This window comes from Nyctereutes procyonoides, unplaced genomic scaffold (assembly GCF_905146905.1).
Source record: "Nyctereutes procyonoides isolate TBG_1078 unplaced genomic scaffold, NYPRO_anot_genome, whole genome shotgun sequence".
In the NCBI taxonomy this organism is placed as follows: Eukaryota; Metazoa; Chordata; class Mammalia; order Carnivora; family Canidae; genus Nyctereutes; species Nyctereutes procyonoides.
Genome location: NW_026575129.1, coordinates 5,090,313 through 5,108,016, shown reverse-complemented (window position 1 = coordinate 5,108,016; position 17,704 = coordinate 5,090,313). Strand labels below are relative to the sequence as shown.

The following is a 17,704-nucleotide window of genomic DNA, read 5'->3' as shown; positions in this document are numbered from 1 at the left end:
GAGTGTTTCTACTTACTATGTATACAAATAAAGTCAGGATCTATGAAAAAAAATCACCCTCTTAAGTAAATGTCAGCACTGTCCAAAGAGATGTACAAACCACTGTCATCTCTGACAACTCCTTTTATCTCATATGCATACCCCTTCTATCACCAGTCCCTGTTGATTTATTTCCTGAACACTTTTCAAATGCCTCTCCTTTCCACTCTATCACTACAAACCTCATCCAAACTATTGACACCTCTCACTAAGACCAGTGCAGGAGTCTACTGATAAGGTTACTATCATGTCCTTTCTCCAAACATGCCCTGCATTGATCATGCCAAGCACTGTTTAAAATCCTTCGATGGTTTCCCATGGCTTAGGATAAACTCCTACCACTCTATACTCTATGTAACTTGAAGCTATTCTTCAGCTTCATCCAGAATAACGCTCCCCTAAGAACCAGGGAGAATTTACTTCCTTATCTTTTTTTTTTAATGTTAAAAGGCCTCTGTACACATGCTCCCTTTGTCTGAAATGCTCTTTTTTCCTTTGATTAGTTAGCTAGCCCTTCAGAGAGGTCTTAAGAGTCACTTGCTAAAGGAAACCCTCTCCTGTCCAGATCATACCCCAGTCCCACAGGCTGTCCTGGCATCTTGCATATAGCCTTTGTAGACTTGCCACAGCTGCATTTTCACATTTTTTATACAATCGTTTTGGTTAATGTTGATCTCCACCGGCTAAGTTTTACCAGCACAGAAACCATGGTTGCATTGTAGTCCCAGTGCCTGTCATATATTACATGCTAAGTTAGTATATGTTGGATGAATGAATAAATGAAAATGAATAAATATCCAAATTTCTTGACATTAGTGTGGTTTGTCCTTTTTCAGAAGGCTTATACTTACTCTCACTGAATGTACTTTATTTTTTAAATATTATTATAATAAAGTTGAGCTGTTTTTATTATCACTGAATTCATTTTTTGTAGGCCAAAACTATTTTCTGATTACCTCCAAATACATTCCCAAACACTTGCCTAACTCCATGAGAAAAACTGGAGAAAAGCAAATTCTTACTTTCTGTTCTCTTGGCAACTATGGCCATGAGGCACAGGTCTGGTTAATGAAATTTAAGTGGAAGTTTTCTGGGAGGCTTCTGAAAAGGTATTGATCCTGAAGGAAAAAAAAAAAAAAGTAGGGAGGGAACTGTGGCATTCTGTTCTTTTTCCTCATGTGATGTGATGTCTGGAGTCACAGCAACTATCTTGCAACTACATGGGAAATGCCAACAACGAACCACTGAAGCAGCAGAAGCAGCAGCCCACTCCAAGTCTTCTCATTGTATGAGAAAAGTAAACTCTTATTTTCTTTTCTAATTACTTGTATCTAAAAACATCCATAACTGTTATTCTGCTAACAAGATTCTCTTTCAGATAAACCACCTTACTCTGTCCAAGGAGTCTTTTTTTCTCTTCTCCTTTTAATCTTTTCTCTCTTTGGTCAAATTTCTGTCGCTCTCCCTAGTAATGTAACCAAAATAAAATACCGGGCACTTACACACACACACACACACACACTTTTTTTTTTTAAACAAAATAGAAGATTAAGGGCAATTTAGAAAGTAAAGAAAGATTCTTTAAATTTCTTATACTGAGTTGATCTACAAATATAGAGACCAGAATAACATCTATTTGGTGATATGGCATCAAACAGAATTTAGATCTCTTTGCTCCATTCACTTCTCAGTCTAAAAACCAAGCACAAAGGTAGGTAAAGTATTTTAATGTCTACTCAGATGTATCAATACCAGCATGTGATATATTCTGATATAATTCCAAAGTCAAGTATCATATAAATATGCAGCTGGACGATAAATCAAACATTTGTACACAAAGCTTGACTACACACATATGGACTAAATTTAATTTTTCCAAAAATGTACATGCAAGAAGTATAAATAATACTTTAAGAACAGATAAATCTGAATAAATAGATTAGACTATGATTTTCCTACTAGTGAGACCAGGATATTTCACCTGTATTCCTAATAAAACACGCAATTTAGGTTTAGAAATTAGGGGTAAGACCTAGTCAGTTGTAGGTAATGTTCTTAGAGTTAAAAAAAAAAAAAAAGAATATGAATTAAATTATCTTGGGCCAGTGCCCTTTACAGTCTGTTCTTAGTCCCCCCACCTATATAGCAAGGATGCTGGACTGGTTTCTAGACTGTGCTCTACAGAGCCTATCCAGACAAGTCTGCAAGCCTTCCACTCTGACTCAGGCAGAGCAGATCTGCTTTTATCTGTTTAAATATTCATCTTTTATATAAGATTTTCGTTAAAGTAAGAAGTCAGGAACTAAAAATACCTTGAACATTACTGGACAAAATGGTCTCCTTGGTCTCCTCTGATATTAACATGCATGATGAAATGATTTAAGCTTCTAAGCTCTAAATATTTTAAGAGCAAATCTATTCATCTAAATATGTACACAGAAAGTTCATGTGACAATGTGGGCTTGCTTTATTTTCAGAAATATATTCAAATAGAACTAATGTTTTTACCTTGTGAAAATGCCATCCACAATTCCAATTGTTGCTTCCTCCGCAGGAACATAGGAGCCAATCTGAGCCATGATAGTAATCAATGCAACTTGTTTTATGTAGGAGCTCTTTCCACCCATGTTTGGTCCAGTAATTATCATTACTCTCTCCGAGTCCCCCTGGAAAATTAAAAAGCAATTTCACTTATTGTACCCAAAGGGCTTTTACATAATACCTATAATTTTTTCCATAATTAGGCAAAAGATGGCTTTCTGGTATTTAAATATGTTACCAATTAAGAATCACAAAGGGAAAGAGGACCTCTTTGTTTTCGACCAAACTGTGCTGCAGAACAGTGAACTCTTAGCAACCCATAGGATTGTTTCTGCATATAAAAAAGGAAACAATAAGTAACCTAAATGAGAGAACTACTATGGCTCTCTCATTAAATATTATTAAATATTCACTAATTTGCCTGTGTGTTTTTTATACTGTTTACATTTAAAAATCTATCAATTTCCATTTATCCATCTTAAAATGACACATACTATATAGCTAATTGCTTAAGGCCCTAATTTGGGTTGACAGCACAAGAATTTTTTTCAGTTATAATGGATGACTACTAAAGACATTTATAATACCAAATTCTATTCACTCTCATTTCACCAGAGTGTAAAGGAGGCAGAAAAGCTCAAACACTTGTACTAATTTAATTTCTAGAATTTGCCTCTATTAACCAATTACAGTGTTTGCCACATACAGACTCACCCTAAGGGAAATTATCCATCTGTAGCTCTCTGTAGATGAATTAGCCTGAGGCATTCATGTGCTGTGCGGTGTGAACCCACCAGACTGGGCAATACCTGCCTGGTCAAGAGTGGCCACTAAGAGCCCTAGAGGTGGCCTCACATAATAGGTCTTCTGAAACTAATCAAATAATCTCTTGGGACTTTGAACTGAATACCATGCAGTGATTCAATCTAGAGGAGAAGCTGAAAAGAAACACAGATCAAGGCCACAAAGCACAGGAGCCACGAGTAAGAAGTTATGAGAAAACAAAAGGTATGAAGAAAATTACATAGAAAAGGGAGTAAAGGGGGAAGTTAGCAATGAAAAGTATGAAAAAGCAGGGGAAAGCCCAGAGGAGTTAAAGAAACTTCACATAAATAATGAGGGTTTCAAAGTTAAAATATTATAAAGCTTTACTATTGAGGGGATAAAAAGTAAACCTGTTCCATTGCTAAAGCTGTCTTATAAATTCTTTAAAGAACCTATAATGTCTGGTTAATTCACTAAATGTCTGGTTAATTAACTAGTCTCACTAAAGCCAAGTTGTACTAGAGACCTTGTTCTCCCTGTGATTCCTTTTTCTTATGGTTACAGGTAGGTTTACAATGAGCATAAGTCTCCATTATTTGAAAGAACTCAAGTGAATCTATGTTTCTTGGAACGGAAACAGCTTAACACAGTGAAAGCAAGGAAAGCAACTTTGCATGAGTAGAAAGATGAAAATAATGATTAAAATAAAATTAATCTCCCACAGAGATTTAAAAATAATAAGCCTATTGTAAACAACAGGCTTTACACATTTACACATATTGTAAATATGTGACATAACCAAGTATTTCAAAAATTTAAATAAAATGAACATATTTCTTTTTTGAAACTGGCAAAATGACACAAGAAATAGATAATCTGAATAACCCTGCATCTGTTAAAGAAATTACATCTGTAATTAAAAACCCTCCCATTAGGAAAACTCCAAACCCAGATAATTTCCCACTGATTCTTGCAAACATATAAGAAATAGCACTTTCCTTACAAAAATTCCTCTACAGAACAGAACAAGGGCAATTCTTACCAAAATATTTTAAAAATCCAAAATCTTGATAACAAAAACCCGCAAGAACGTTACAAGAAAGAAAAATTATAGGCCAAGTTCATCCATAAGTATATATGTCAAACTTCATATTAATAAACCAAACCAAAGCTAAATGAACATTTAGAATTTTTTAGGAGTACAAGGTTGGTTTAATGTTCAAAGCCCAATCAATGTAATTCAACACATTAAGAGAATAAAGAAGACAATTCAGAAGATGATCTTCAAAGACACAGAAAGCATTTGATAAAATTCAGCATCTGCTCATTAAGGAAAAAAGGTGTGGAAAGGAAACAAGAGGTTCAATTATTGGAAAGAAAATATGACATCTGTCATTATTCCTACAGTCATGATTATATTCCCAGAAAATTTAAAGAAATCTATAAAACTTATTATAAGCAATAAATGAATTAAACAAAATCTTTGGATACAAGGTCAGTAATCAAAAGTCAACTTTATTTCTAGATTTTAGCAATAAGTAATTGAAAATAGAAAATTTAATGATACAATTTACCATAGTAGAAAAAGATATCAAATACTAGGAATAAATGTAACAAAAGAGCAAGACCTCTACACTGCAAACTACAAAACCTTTTTGAAAGAAATTAAGGAACAATTAATTAAATGAAAGAATATACTATGTTCACAGGTTAGAAAGGCTCAATATTGTAATGCTACAATAAACTGTGTTCTGGAACAACGAGCTACAGTGGAATAAAACAGAAACACACTGCTGTATATACAGTTACCTGATTTACAACAAAGTGACACTATAGAACAGTAGAAAAAGAAAAAAGAACAGTAGAAAAAGGATGGTCTTTTCAATAATGGTGTTTGGTTAAAAGGATGTTCATACAGAAAAATAAGAAATTTTGATCCCTAACTTACATCCAAAACAAAAATCAATTCCAGCAGATTATAGCTTTGACAGACAAAAAACCCAAGATTATTAGGCAATCATATATAACCTTGGGATACAGAAAGATTTAACAGATCACAAATCATTATTAACTATAAAGGAGGATTTAAAAATTCAAGTAAATTAAAACTAAATGCTATTCACCAAAAGATGCCATGAAGGAAATGAAAAGCTACAGAATAGATTATATGTATTATATGTTTCCCAAGGACCCAAATCCAGTATGCATAAAAAAAAAGTTCTACAAATCAAAAGAAAGATAACCCCAAGAAAAATGATCGAGAAAACTTTAAAAGAACATGACAAAGGAATACACAAATGGCTTGGTAGAGGGTCAGAGACAGGATTACAAATAAGCCCCCCCAAAAAATGTTTTTTGCCATATCCAATAAATGATGGTGGGACAATTGGGTACACATATAAAAAAAATTAGAGTTAGGCCTGAATCTCACACAGAGGCCCCCAAATCAAATCTAGTTAAGGGAATTAACTGTGAAAAGCAAACTTTAAACTTTTAGATGAAAACAAGGGAGAACAGCTTAATGTCATCAAGGTAGAGAATGATTTATTGAACAAGATAGGAAAAGCAGAATAAAAATTATAAATCATAGGGATGCCTGAGTGGCTCAGCAGTTGAGCACCTGCCCCTTGCCTGGAGCCTGCTTCTCCCCTTGCTTAAATCTCTGCCTTTCTCTCTGTGTGTCTTTCATGAATAAATTAATATATATATATATATATATATATATAAATCATAAAGGGAAAGACTAATATATTTGATTAATTTTTTTAAAAAATTCTACTAAGCCACCAAACATAAAACAAAAAGGTCTAAAATAAAGAAGTACCACTCCTACATAGTAAAAACACCAAAACAATGGAAAAATGGGCAAAAGACACGAATAGGATATTTACAGAAAAAGAAACACTAAAAGCCAAAAACATACTCTTCATCAGGAAAAGGAAAAGGAAATCGCAGGATTTTTCAAGGGACCCACAAGCTATCTCTAACATTCAAATGAAGGAAACAGTAAAAATTTTTGAAGGAGTAATTTTTAAAAGATACTTTCATATTCAACGTATCATCAAAAGGCTTATGAGTCTACTTATGCAGCATGTTACAAAGTACATGGAAAGCAATTTGGAAATGCCTAGTAAAGTTAAAAAAAAAAACACTGTGTACAGTCTACATAACTCAGCAATTCCTTTTCTAGGAATCTACCTTAGGAAAATATACAAGTGCTGAAGAAGATATATTTATAAGACTGTTCACTCTAATACTGTTTGTACTCATAATAGACAAAAAAAAAAACCCAACAAATTATCTATCATTAGGAAGATGAATAGATCTACTTTGTACAATTATGAAAACAATCATTTACAAAAATAGCATAATAGGTTCAATGTGCCTATTTATGTACATTTTTAATATACACAAAATTATATATTGTTAAAATACAAATACATAGAATAAAAACATGCACAAGGATAACAAGTAACATTAGGATAATGGTTACAATAAGGAAATGAAGGGGAAAGAAAAGGGATAGCAATTAATTATGTATAAACTTAGCTAGATCTGTTAACACTTTATTTCCTTTAAATAAATCTAAAGTTCATATCACAAAAGGTCATTCTCTTTGATATCTGAGTGAAGGGTAAATGAGTGCTATACTGTTTTCTATATTTTTTTCATTTGTTTGAAATATTAGGTAGTTTAAAAGTATTGAAGTGAATTATCTTAAAATTTAATTATTCCATGAATGATCATCATGAACCATCAAATAACTCTTTATATATCCATTAATTTAGGAAAAATTTACATAACTTCCAAATGATATTTTGTTATTTGGATTTCCAGCATATTTACATAAAAACAGAATACTAGAAAAAAAACTCCACATAATAGAAAGTAAAAGAATGGAACACAGGACGGAATAACCTACAGAAGGGTTACATGTGCCATGAGGAGGCCCTGAACTGTGAAGGCACCATTGGTGGAGCTACCTGAAGTGGAATTACCAAACCTAATGAGCAATGGGAGTAGGTGACGGAAGTGCACAAACAAAAAATTTTTTAAACAGTAATTTAAGAAAACTATGAGAAAAAAAAAATATATATACATCTTCTATCTCATAGATAAGTTATTTCTCCCAATGCCTTCAAAGATGAGTATTTATTATACTCATTGCTTAATTCAGTTTCTTTATCCAATGAGAATCAAAAATTTGACAGGGTATTGACAGGTCAATACAACTCTATAGTCTGTTTCTTTTTTTTTTTTTAAGATTTTATTTATTTATTCATGAGAGACACACACACAGAGAGAGAGAGAGAGAGAGAGAGAGAGAGAGAGAGAGAGGCAGAGACACAGGCAGAGGGAGAAGCAGGCTCCACACAGGGAGCCCGATGTGGGACTAGATCCCGGGTCTCCAGGATCACGCCCTGGGCTGAAGGCAGATGCCAAACCACTGAGCCACCCAGGCATCCCTGTAGGTCTGTTTCTTTAATTCTAAAATGAGGGATTTTAATTAAATGATTTCTCACCCTCAAATTCTAGGACTCTCTGAAAAATATATCCAAATTCAGGCATATGACAGATATGCGGCTCTGGGTTGAATCAAAGAGGGGAAGCTGTGGAATTCATTTACACAAGGTATTTGGGAATAATGGTACACAGTGACGCCAGTTGGACTTGTAGTCACTTCTATGGAAGTGAACTTTCCTTTCCAGGCCTATCCAGGATTTGAAGATTTCAGACAAGAACTAACTCGGAAGCTCTAAGGAGTGAAACGCTTTCAACTCAATCATCTGTAGGTAATAAAGTGGTTGCCTTCCTAATCAGCACTAATATCTAAACCAGTAAGTTTTGAGATAACTAATCAACTTCCACATTAAGTGCTGTCTTCGGTGGAAAGAAAAATGAAGTGGAGATGAAAACATAAAAGGCAAATTATAAGGGATCAAAGGAAAATCACAGCTAACAAGTGCCACAGATAACTGCTAATGACTATATGCACCACCTCATTTTGTTCCCGTAACAATTTCACAGGGTCATACAAAAACCACTGTATTCCCACGTTACAGGTGAGGAAACAGAGGCTTGGGGAATTTAAGGACCTTGCCCAATAACGCGGAGCTATTAAGTAGCAGAACGGGAATTCAGTCAAGCAAAGACCATCCCCTGACAGATGTCTCAGAAGGGATCCCTGCTCAACGACAGGGAGTCACAGTCACTACTAAGTAGGAGAAGCGCTGTTCTAGCACAGGGTTGGCATCTGTGGTTCCATCACCAGCTACACTACAATGATGGTCAGTTAGAATATGTTGAAGTCTGCAGATACATAGCAAAAAAATAAAATAAAATAAAATAGAGCAAAACACTGCAATTGTCATTTGTTAATTTCTAAGACTTGGGCATCAGCTAATTTTCTACAAAAAACTTCCTTGACAGGTACAGATATTGACATCTATCTTCAAAAAAGACTCATGGTAGAACTATTTTTATAATAGTCGCAGACTGCTGAAAAAGTTTGGCAGTTTCGAAGTGTTTTATTCCCTGAAAATGTCAATCAATAACAGGTTACAGTAAGAGACACCCTAGTGAAAGCCTCCTCCAGAGAAGCTCTTAGCCAAATCCTTGTACCTTTAACCCAAGGTGAACTACAAACAGAAAGGGGGATAATGAGGCTGGAGAGGAGGTACAGGCTGTATGCTGACATGCTAAGGAAAGGGTCCAAATCCTTCTGATGCCTGGATGCTGTCCAATTTACATTCCACAGAGAGCTAGTTGTTACTCAACCTAATTTCTTCATTTTATGGATAAAGAAACTGAAGAAGAGTACAGTGGTCTATCAAAGATGATAGTAAAATAATAGCAGACTAGATTTGAATTTACTCCTCCAATCAACTCTCCCACTACCTCTATATACCAAGTTTTAAAAACAGAACAAAGAAAGTGCTAGGATAAAAGAGATTATTTCTGGCCAGAATGATGATGAGGGCTCTGAGGAGGCATTAGTGTCTTTGGGGTCATGAGGGATGGGTAGGAGTTCGACCAATGGAGATGGATTACAGACAGGAAAACAGAAGAATGAACATTCTGGGCAGAGACGGTAGTACCGGTCAGAACACTTTTTGTTTTTTTAATTTTTTTTAAAGATTTTATTTATTTATTCATGAGAGACAGAGAGAGAGACAGAGGCAGACACAGGCAGAGGGAGAAGCCAGCTCTCCATGCAGGGAGCCCGACATGGGACTCGATCCTGGGTTTCCAGGATCACACCCTGCGCTGAAGGCAGCGCCAGACCGCTGAGCCACCAGAGGTGCCCAGGTCAGAACACTTTAAAAAATAATCAGTTATCATAGAAAATATCCTTCTTTACCTCACTGTTACAGAAGCAGGAAGAAATGGTCACCAGAAAAGAGAAATAAGAGAAAACAATACTCAAATGCCATTGACGTTTCCTCTATTTTTTAACAATATGATCCCATGATCATGTGATGTAAAAAATACATTTATGGCAAAATGCAGGAGAATAATCCAAGCACAGAATTAAATTAAGCTTAATACTCAAACATATTTTTATGGTATACATTACTGTTAGCCTGCTTGGTAATTAGGTAGAGAGGGTCAAGAGCTTACGAATATTAGTACAATCAGTCTTACTATTATATAGCCAAAGCAAGCATTTCAGGGGCAGCTAGAAGTATTTGTTCTGGGAGAAGGGAGGAAATAAGAAGTTGGTGATCCTTGGTCCCCTCTAACAATCCTTCATCTTTCAAGCATCATTCATGATACAAATATGTGAGCACCTACTATGTGCTGCACAGTGCGAGGCACTGAGAATGCTGCTTAAATCCTCTTCTTGATCTGAGGAGAAGGGACTGTGTTTGGGATTCCAGCATTTATCCGGGTCCCACTCCACAACAGGTGGGCTGTGGACTTCTCTTGGGCTACAGAGATCCACAGGTTTCAAGTACTTCCTGGCAATCTTCCTGCTTTGCATTTTCAACTCATTTTCTTCCCTTCCACAAATTGAGAAACTAACAACCACAATTTTCCCATTCTCTCTCCCAAAAGGGGGGTTTATTTATGTTAAAAACAAAAAACACAAACTAAAACTCCAACTTCAGTCTCTATCAAAAATCCATCAAAATATCATTTAGTTTAATAAGTAAACAGTCCTGAGACTCCAGTGGATTACAGTGGCATTTCCCAAGCAGGATATCTTGGCACACACTGTCTTGGTCTGCCTCACAGGTTACAAGGATGCTAAGAAGCTGACCTCCTAATCCTCAGGGTGGCAGGTGGGCCAACCTCCTTTGGCTCCAAGCAACTTTTTCCTTCTCCTTTCTTTTCCATGTACCATCAAATTCTTAGCATTTTCAAGGTGTGCTGCAAAGTGAAAAAGATTGAAAAGCACTGGCTTGCCCTAGAATACTGCTGTGTTTTGGGAGACAGTTCAAGACCTCTTGTAATCTCTGGCATGTCAACTGTCCCTTTCTGGGCCTTCATTTCCTCCTAAGTAAAAAGAAGTGTTACACCAACTGATTCCTAATTTCTCTTCTAGTTCTACAGCATAATTATTCAGTAAATTGTGATATTTTAATAAAACACCCTGAAAAACATTTTGTCGGGGGGAAAAGGCAAATATTTAAAGTGAGATATGAAGACTGTTCAAAGCCTGTGGCTAATCCTTGTTTACTTAACCAATATGATCAGGTGTCTGCTAAGTGCCAGAGAATTGTTTCTGACAGTAGGATTACAACAAATCAGAGAAGCCTATTCTGTTCTCGTGAAGCTCACAGTGCACTGGGCAGCACCACAAACAAAGGCACTTATAATTTATTGGTAAGTACTAAAATGGGGAGAAATAGGAGTGTTATGGGTAAGTGATGGGGTGCCCAGCCCAGTCCACTGGTTAGAAAAGGCTCAATGCAGAAAGTGACATCCAAGACAAGACTTCAAGAACAGCAGGAGCTGGAGGGTGGGGTGGGTTGTGGGTGTGTGTGAGGCAGGAGTGGATGGTGTGGGGAAAGATGACATTCTAGGCAGAGGGAATACCATCTGCCAAGTCCCAGAGGCACAGCAACTTGGTAACTATCTGGCTGGAATTTTAAGCATGATTTTAAATGGGAGAGTGACAGGACAGGTTAGGAAAAGCCCTGTGGCTGCAGAATGAAAAAATGAATTGGAAAGGGGCAAGATGGGAGGTGGGAGATCCTGCACTGCTAAGTCTACAAACATTCAGATTATGTAGTAAATCAGAAAGGAAACAAAAAGGATTTCAAAGAGTATTCCTTTCAATTCTGCTTGGAGAGGCCAAATTGAGGTTTCCTAGAAGATGCAGCAAAGCTAGGTCTCAAGGACAGAAAGGAATATGTAGTAGCATCTAGTTACCATTGTAATAAATGTGCTCTTCAGATTAAACTCTAAATTCTGAAAATAAGGTAGGGGAAATATGTTTAAAAGATTCTTAAAAAGCTCTCATTTAAACCTGCTTATAAGGGCACCTGGGTAGTTCAATGGTTGAGCATCTGCCTTTGGCCTGGGTCGTGGTCCTGGGGTCCTGCCATTCAGTCCCACATTGGGCTCCCCGCAGGGAGCAGGAAGCCTGCTTCTCCCTCTGCCTATGTCTCTGCCTCTCTCTGTCTCTCATGAATAAATGAATAAAATCTTTAAAAAAAAAGAAAAATAAAAAAAACCATAAATCTGCTTGTAGTGAAACTATGCTTTCAGTGTTAGTACCTGAGAGGGCTTTTTCATCAGCTTTCTTTACATTTTCATGTAATTTCCCTGACAGATCCAGAATCAAAACTCTTGTACATACAGCATGATCATTCTAAAATCCATAACTCTAGTTCCTGGTCTCTCTTCTGGTCTTCATATCCACCTTCAGTTTAGGATCTCCATCCAATGTCCCCCAAACACCTCGAAGTTCATAGGTCTTTTCTATGTAATCCTTTGCTATGGGACGCCTGGGTGGCTCAGCAGTTGAGCATCTGCCTTCAGCTCAGGGCGTGATCCTGGGGTGTCGGGATCCAGTCCCACATTGGGCTTCCTGCATGGAGCCTGCTTCTCCCTCTGCCTGTCTCTTCCTGCCTGTCTCTGCCTCTCTCTCTCCCTGTGTCTTTCATGAATAAATAAATAAAATCTTTAAAAAATAATAATAATTCTTTGCTATATTCTTGCATTCTAGAAAAGCTAAAACATAGCAGGTCAGAAAAACATTAGTCTGTTAGGAACCATATGGATATCCTCTACTCTGAAGTGTATGTTCAAATTTGGTGCCAATTCTTCTACCAGGTAACCTGTTAGTTCCTTCATAGCCTTTGTTCTCTTTGTGTTAATTTAATTGACTGTGTCTTCCACCAGATTAGGGAAGTATTCTCCTTCTTCTTTGTAATCTGACCTCAAGCACAATACTGACATAAAGTATATCAAAATCATTAAGAGCAAAATATTATAAAATATACTAAAAAAATGCATAAATAAATACCAGATTATGAAATGTGAGGAGTATTCTTAAAACTGGAAAGGAAAAGTAGGCAGAAAGTTGGCTTGTTCAGAAGAACTATAATAAGTTCGCATAACACAGAATCCAGAAAAGCACACTTTACTTATAATCACATGTACAAAAGACCATTTCTTAAAATTACATGATTATCAAAAGCAACAATGTCATTTGACTTTCAGGAAATTATTTTCAGGCTATATTTTATAATTAACACCTATAAAATATTTTAAATTGAGTTTTACATAGTAAGTTCTTTTTCAACACTATCCCTATATATATATTTATACCCTGCAAAATAGAATGCACTTCACCATAGCAACAGTTCTATATCAACTCCTACTCAAGTTAGAAAAAGCATATGTAAAAGAAATGAATATTCTGGAATATTCTGAAGTGCCTACTGGGAAAAAAAATCACTCCATTTATTTGGTAAAAATTTAAATATAAAGTTTGATGTTTCCTCAAAATGATCTTATAATTAGGCAAAAAGCTATTTTAGTTTCTCAAATCTTGCTTTATTAAATAGTATAATACATTTTTTAAAGAAAGCAAAAGAGGAAAAAAAAGAATGAAAAAGAATGGGAAAAAAAAGCCCAACTTGAGATCAAGTTGGTTGGCATGCTAGGGGCTGGAAACAACAACAGGAAATAATGTTTAAGTGATTTATAAGTAAAATACAAACCAGAGTATTAAAATGTTACAACTGTATTACTTTCTCAAGAAAAGCTATATGCCACTAGTATTATGGGAACTGAGAAAGAAATCTTATGTTCACATAGTCTTCTTTTAAAAGTCACTAAAACATCAGGAAATGTTAACTTGACTCGATAAATTAAGTAAATTATAAATTCCCTAATGAGAATGAACAAGTTTAAAGATTTTGGGGATCAGATTATATATTACCAACAAATCTAGGGTGCTATACCAAAATGTAGTTTATTAAACTAGATGTAACTGAAAGCATTTCTTTTTACTCACCACACCTGCTGTAAGCCAAATTCACCACGTGCACTTGTCACCTTGCTCACAGCCCAAGAGGGAGCACTCTGTTATATTCCCAACTCCATTGCTGTTCTGGGCTTCCTTTTTCTGACCTAATTTCTAACTGCTCTACTACATCCCTGTTCTCCCACTGGCCTCTGAAAAATTCCCAAATCCTTCTATGTTTCTAACGTCCTTACTTAACATTTCCTTCAAAAAGGCTTAAACTGAAACCTGGCTATTGCTCACTTCATTTGGAGGCTGAGCTTTTTGCCACATCCTACCACACATATCTCAGAGTTCAGAGGTTCTTTCTTATGTGTTCTCCTGTGTTTCCTTAGAACCTGACCACCACCTCTGTTTGTCCTCACTGCAGTGACAAAACTCCAGGTCACCAGTCTCCATCCCTTGGAATCTCTGACACTTAGAACAACTCTGGCTTCCCCTACAAATACTGCTGTTCTCTTAGATAATTTCAATACTTACGTGGATGACTTTTTCCCCACACTCCACTGCTTGATCTCCTCATCTCCAAAGACCTTATCCACTTCTACTACCCATCCTCCATGGCCACAATAGGACTTGCTATCTCTCAGAAGAGCGCTGCCTCTGAAATCTTAAAATTGGGCATTTCATTCTCTATTATGACAACAAATCTCACTTAATTCCTCCTTAAGTATTAATTCTTGTATTTCATCACTAGATTATTTCACTTGATGCTGACAAAGACTCTCACCTTGACCAAACTCTAGTCAGGCTCCTCTTGAGCACTCTTCTCCACTAGGCTTCAACTTTGACCTATTAAAACCCACACTTTCAGCAAAAATGATTTTGTTTATCGCCTCTACTAAGATACCAGAACCAACACTAGCATAGTTTCTAACAGCTCATGACCATGTTCTTAGGATGATCCCAATCTCCCTTAAAGTTCCCACCTGAAAACGTACAAGACTGATAGGAAAATTTACTGCTGGTTCCAGCCAAATCCTGGTGAAAGGCTGAGGCCCCTAAGCCTCTGCTCAGAGCAATTACTTCAGAAAGCTTACAGTTATAAACCCTTTTTCTGCCCCTTTGAGGTATAACTCTTCTACCACTTAAGAGTTAAGTCATCTCTTTGAAATCAAGATAACTCTCCCTCTCTTTCTGCTTCCTTTAGAGTACATAAATTCCAGTTGCCATTTAGTAAACCCAGATGGGTTTCATGTTAACCAGCTCCCCTTCCTGCTTTTTATAATTTCTACTTCCTTGAATCTGCAAGACACCCCTCCACCTCCCTAGTCCCTCATTCTTCCTTTAAAACACCCAATCACCTCTGCACAAACTGAAGTTGAGTTCCATTCACACTTGACTCTTCCCTTTTGCAATTATGTTACTGAATACAACCTACTCTTACCCCACTTTAATTAGAGTATGGCTTTATCTTTAATGACATAACTCTATGTAACACACGCAGAGCGCAGGCACACATGCACACACCCTCTATCCCCCAAGTTTGATTTTTTTCCCCAGCTTCAATCACTCTCTCAGTGGTATCCTTGATGCTTTAGGGAAAAAAATCAAAATTCCTTAACAAGGCATGTAAGCAAATAGGCATCTTCCTTCCTTCTTTTTTTTTTTTTTAAGATTCTATTTATTTATTCATGAGAGACAGAGAGAGGAAGAGAGAGAGAGGCAGAGACACAGGCAGAGGGAGAAGCAGGCTTCATGCAGGGAGCCTGATTCAGGACTCGATTCTGGGACCCCAGGATTATGCCCTGGGCCGAAGGCAGATGCTCAACCGTTGAGCCATCCAGGCGTCCCACCTCTTATTTCTGAACCCTTTTTTCTTCATACTTTATGCTCCACTTCACTCAATATCTTTCACTTCCCTGAGTTTGTCCTGTTCTGTCTCCCTCCCAGCCTCTGCCATGCTGGTTCCTTGACCTGGTATATTCTCCACTTCCTTGGCCTACATTAACTCCTTCTTCGATTAATCTCATCCTCAGGAAACCTTCCTCGATGCTCCTACTACACTAAGTTAGGGTAACCTGCTACATGCTCCCAGGACAACATAGTTTCCTATATCATATTTTACAGTAGCGTGGCTACCTTCTTGCTTGATCACAAGCACCCTTCGGGCAGGAATATTTCTGTCTTGCTTACCACTCTCTGTCCTAACACTTGCTTCACTACCTGAAGATAAATAGGAATATAGTAAGTATGTGTTAAATGAATAAATCTTTAGAATCACTGATATTCTATCAGAGACCGCTAGCCCATAGGACAAAAGTTCCCATCACTGAAATCAGCTGAATCATCTCCAATTCTTTCACATAAGATTTTAGAATACTGAAACATAGGACAAAGCACATAATGTTAAATACTAACAGAAATCTGCAAAACAACAGTATGATTCCACCCTATTAGCATGTTTGGGCATTTATAAACGAAAAATATTTGTAGGGATTACCTAGGATAAGTAATTAAGACTAAATCTTTAGTTGCTAAATCTTTCCATTTATGGATAATCTTTCATTGGAAATGACACCAATTCCATATTTGATGGTGAATATAAAATTACAGCTCAAGATTACTACCTCAATGCCAAAGTTAAAACCTGAGTAAATTATAAAAATACTTATTTTGTATTTAAAAGCTTAGATCAGTGTTATCATCTTTTACTTATTTACTGGTATCATGTGGTACTTACTGATAAATTCGTACTGTTAGGAACATACTGATCCTGTTCTCCCAGCAACACATCAATCACAGGGTGCCGGCCATTTTTAATCACAATTTTTCTTTCTTCTTGTAGAGATGGTCTGCAAAAAAGAACCATGTTTCAATTTACTAGGCATGAAAACTGGCTTTGAAAGAAATCTCTAAGTTCTAGCATAAAAAATAGACCTTAAGAACACACCCAGTGTGTGAAATTACTTTGAGTATGAAAATTAAATTTTAACTATAAAATAAGAATTGGGAGGACAATTACGATAATAGTGCTTGAAACACAGATGTTACAGAGTCTTACAAGAGCTCCACTGCTGAAAGCTACTTCACAATCTTTTTTTCTACTATTCTCTAAGATCAATATTTTCATTACTAAAAGTTACAGTTCAGATTATTTTCATTTAAATCATTTTCAGTAATAAGCATAATAAAGGAAATCAGTGAAAATTATTTCCATATTTAATTATTACATTAATAGAAATTATATTTGTGTTGAACTTGGAGACCTAATTTTTCATAGTCTGTTTAACTGAAACATCTTTCTATGGTCTTCTGTATCTTCCACTTTTTTTTGATATAGAAATTATTTTTTTGCCTTGCTGGTCTTCCTTTTTAAGCTTTTACATTTCTGTTTTTATCTACAGCTTTATCTATTTATCAAAGTCCCTATGAGCACTGCCCTCTCATTCTCCTCCTCAGAGATTACCACTGAGAGCAACGTGGTGCCTACCCTTCCCAACTTTCTTTCTGCATTTAGGTTTTTACACACTCCTCACACTGGTTTGTGATTTCCTTAAAAAAAAAAAAAAAAAAAAAACAGGATCATACGGTAGTGTATTATTCCACAACTACTTTTTTTCCCTTAACACTCAATATACATTAAAAAGAAAAAAATACAGCGTTCACCATTTACCAATGGATCCTTTTATTTTGTTTAAGTCTTTCAAGTCATTTTACAAATAATTTCCAGAAGTGGCAATAAAGAGGTGGTAAAAACAAAACAAAATCTCAGGACAAATTTTATTAAGAACTTAAACAGAACAAATCTCAAATTTTCATTCCACATTTTCCTGGTGTTAAAAGCATATATATACTTGGAATGGGCAACACACACTCAACGTAATAAATTGCTCATCAGCTGTCATGCATGCACTTGGACCATAGTCATTCATA

General features: G+C 36.2%; 1 protein-coding gene across 2 annotated transcripts in view; it reads right to left on the bottom strand.

Moving 5' to 3' along the window:
- Positions 1 to 17,704, bottom strand: part of MSH3 (mutS homolog 3) — a 181,445-nt gene that overhangs the window by 39,815 nt on the left and 123,926 nt on the right. For both annotated transcript variants that reach the window (XM_055342287.1, XM_055342288.1), the window contains 2 exons: positions 16,512 to 16,623; positions 2,548 to 2,705 (listed from right to left, as the gene is read on the bottom strand). In XM_055342287.1, the coding sequence (XP_055198262.1) occupies positions 2,548 to 2,705; positions 16,512 to 16,623 (270 nt within the window). The remainder of the gene's footprint in view (positions 1 to 2,547; positions 2,706 to 16,511; positions 16,624 to 17,704) is intronic.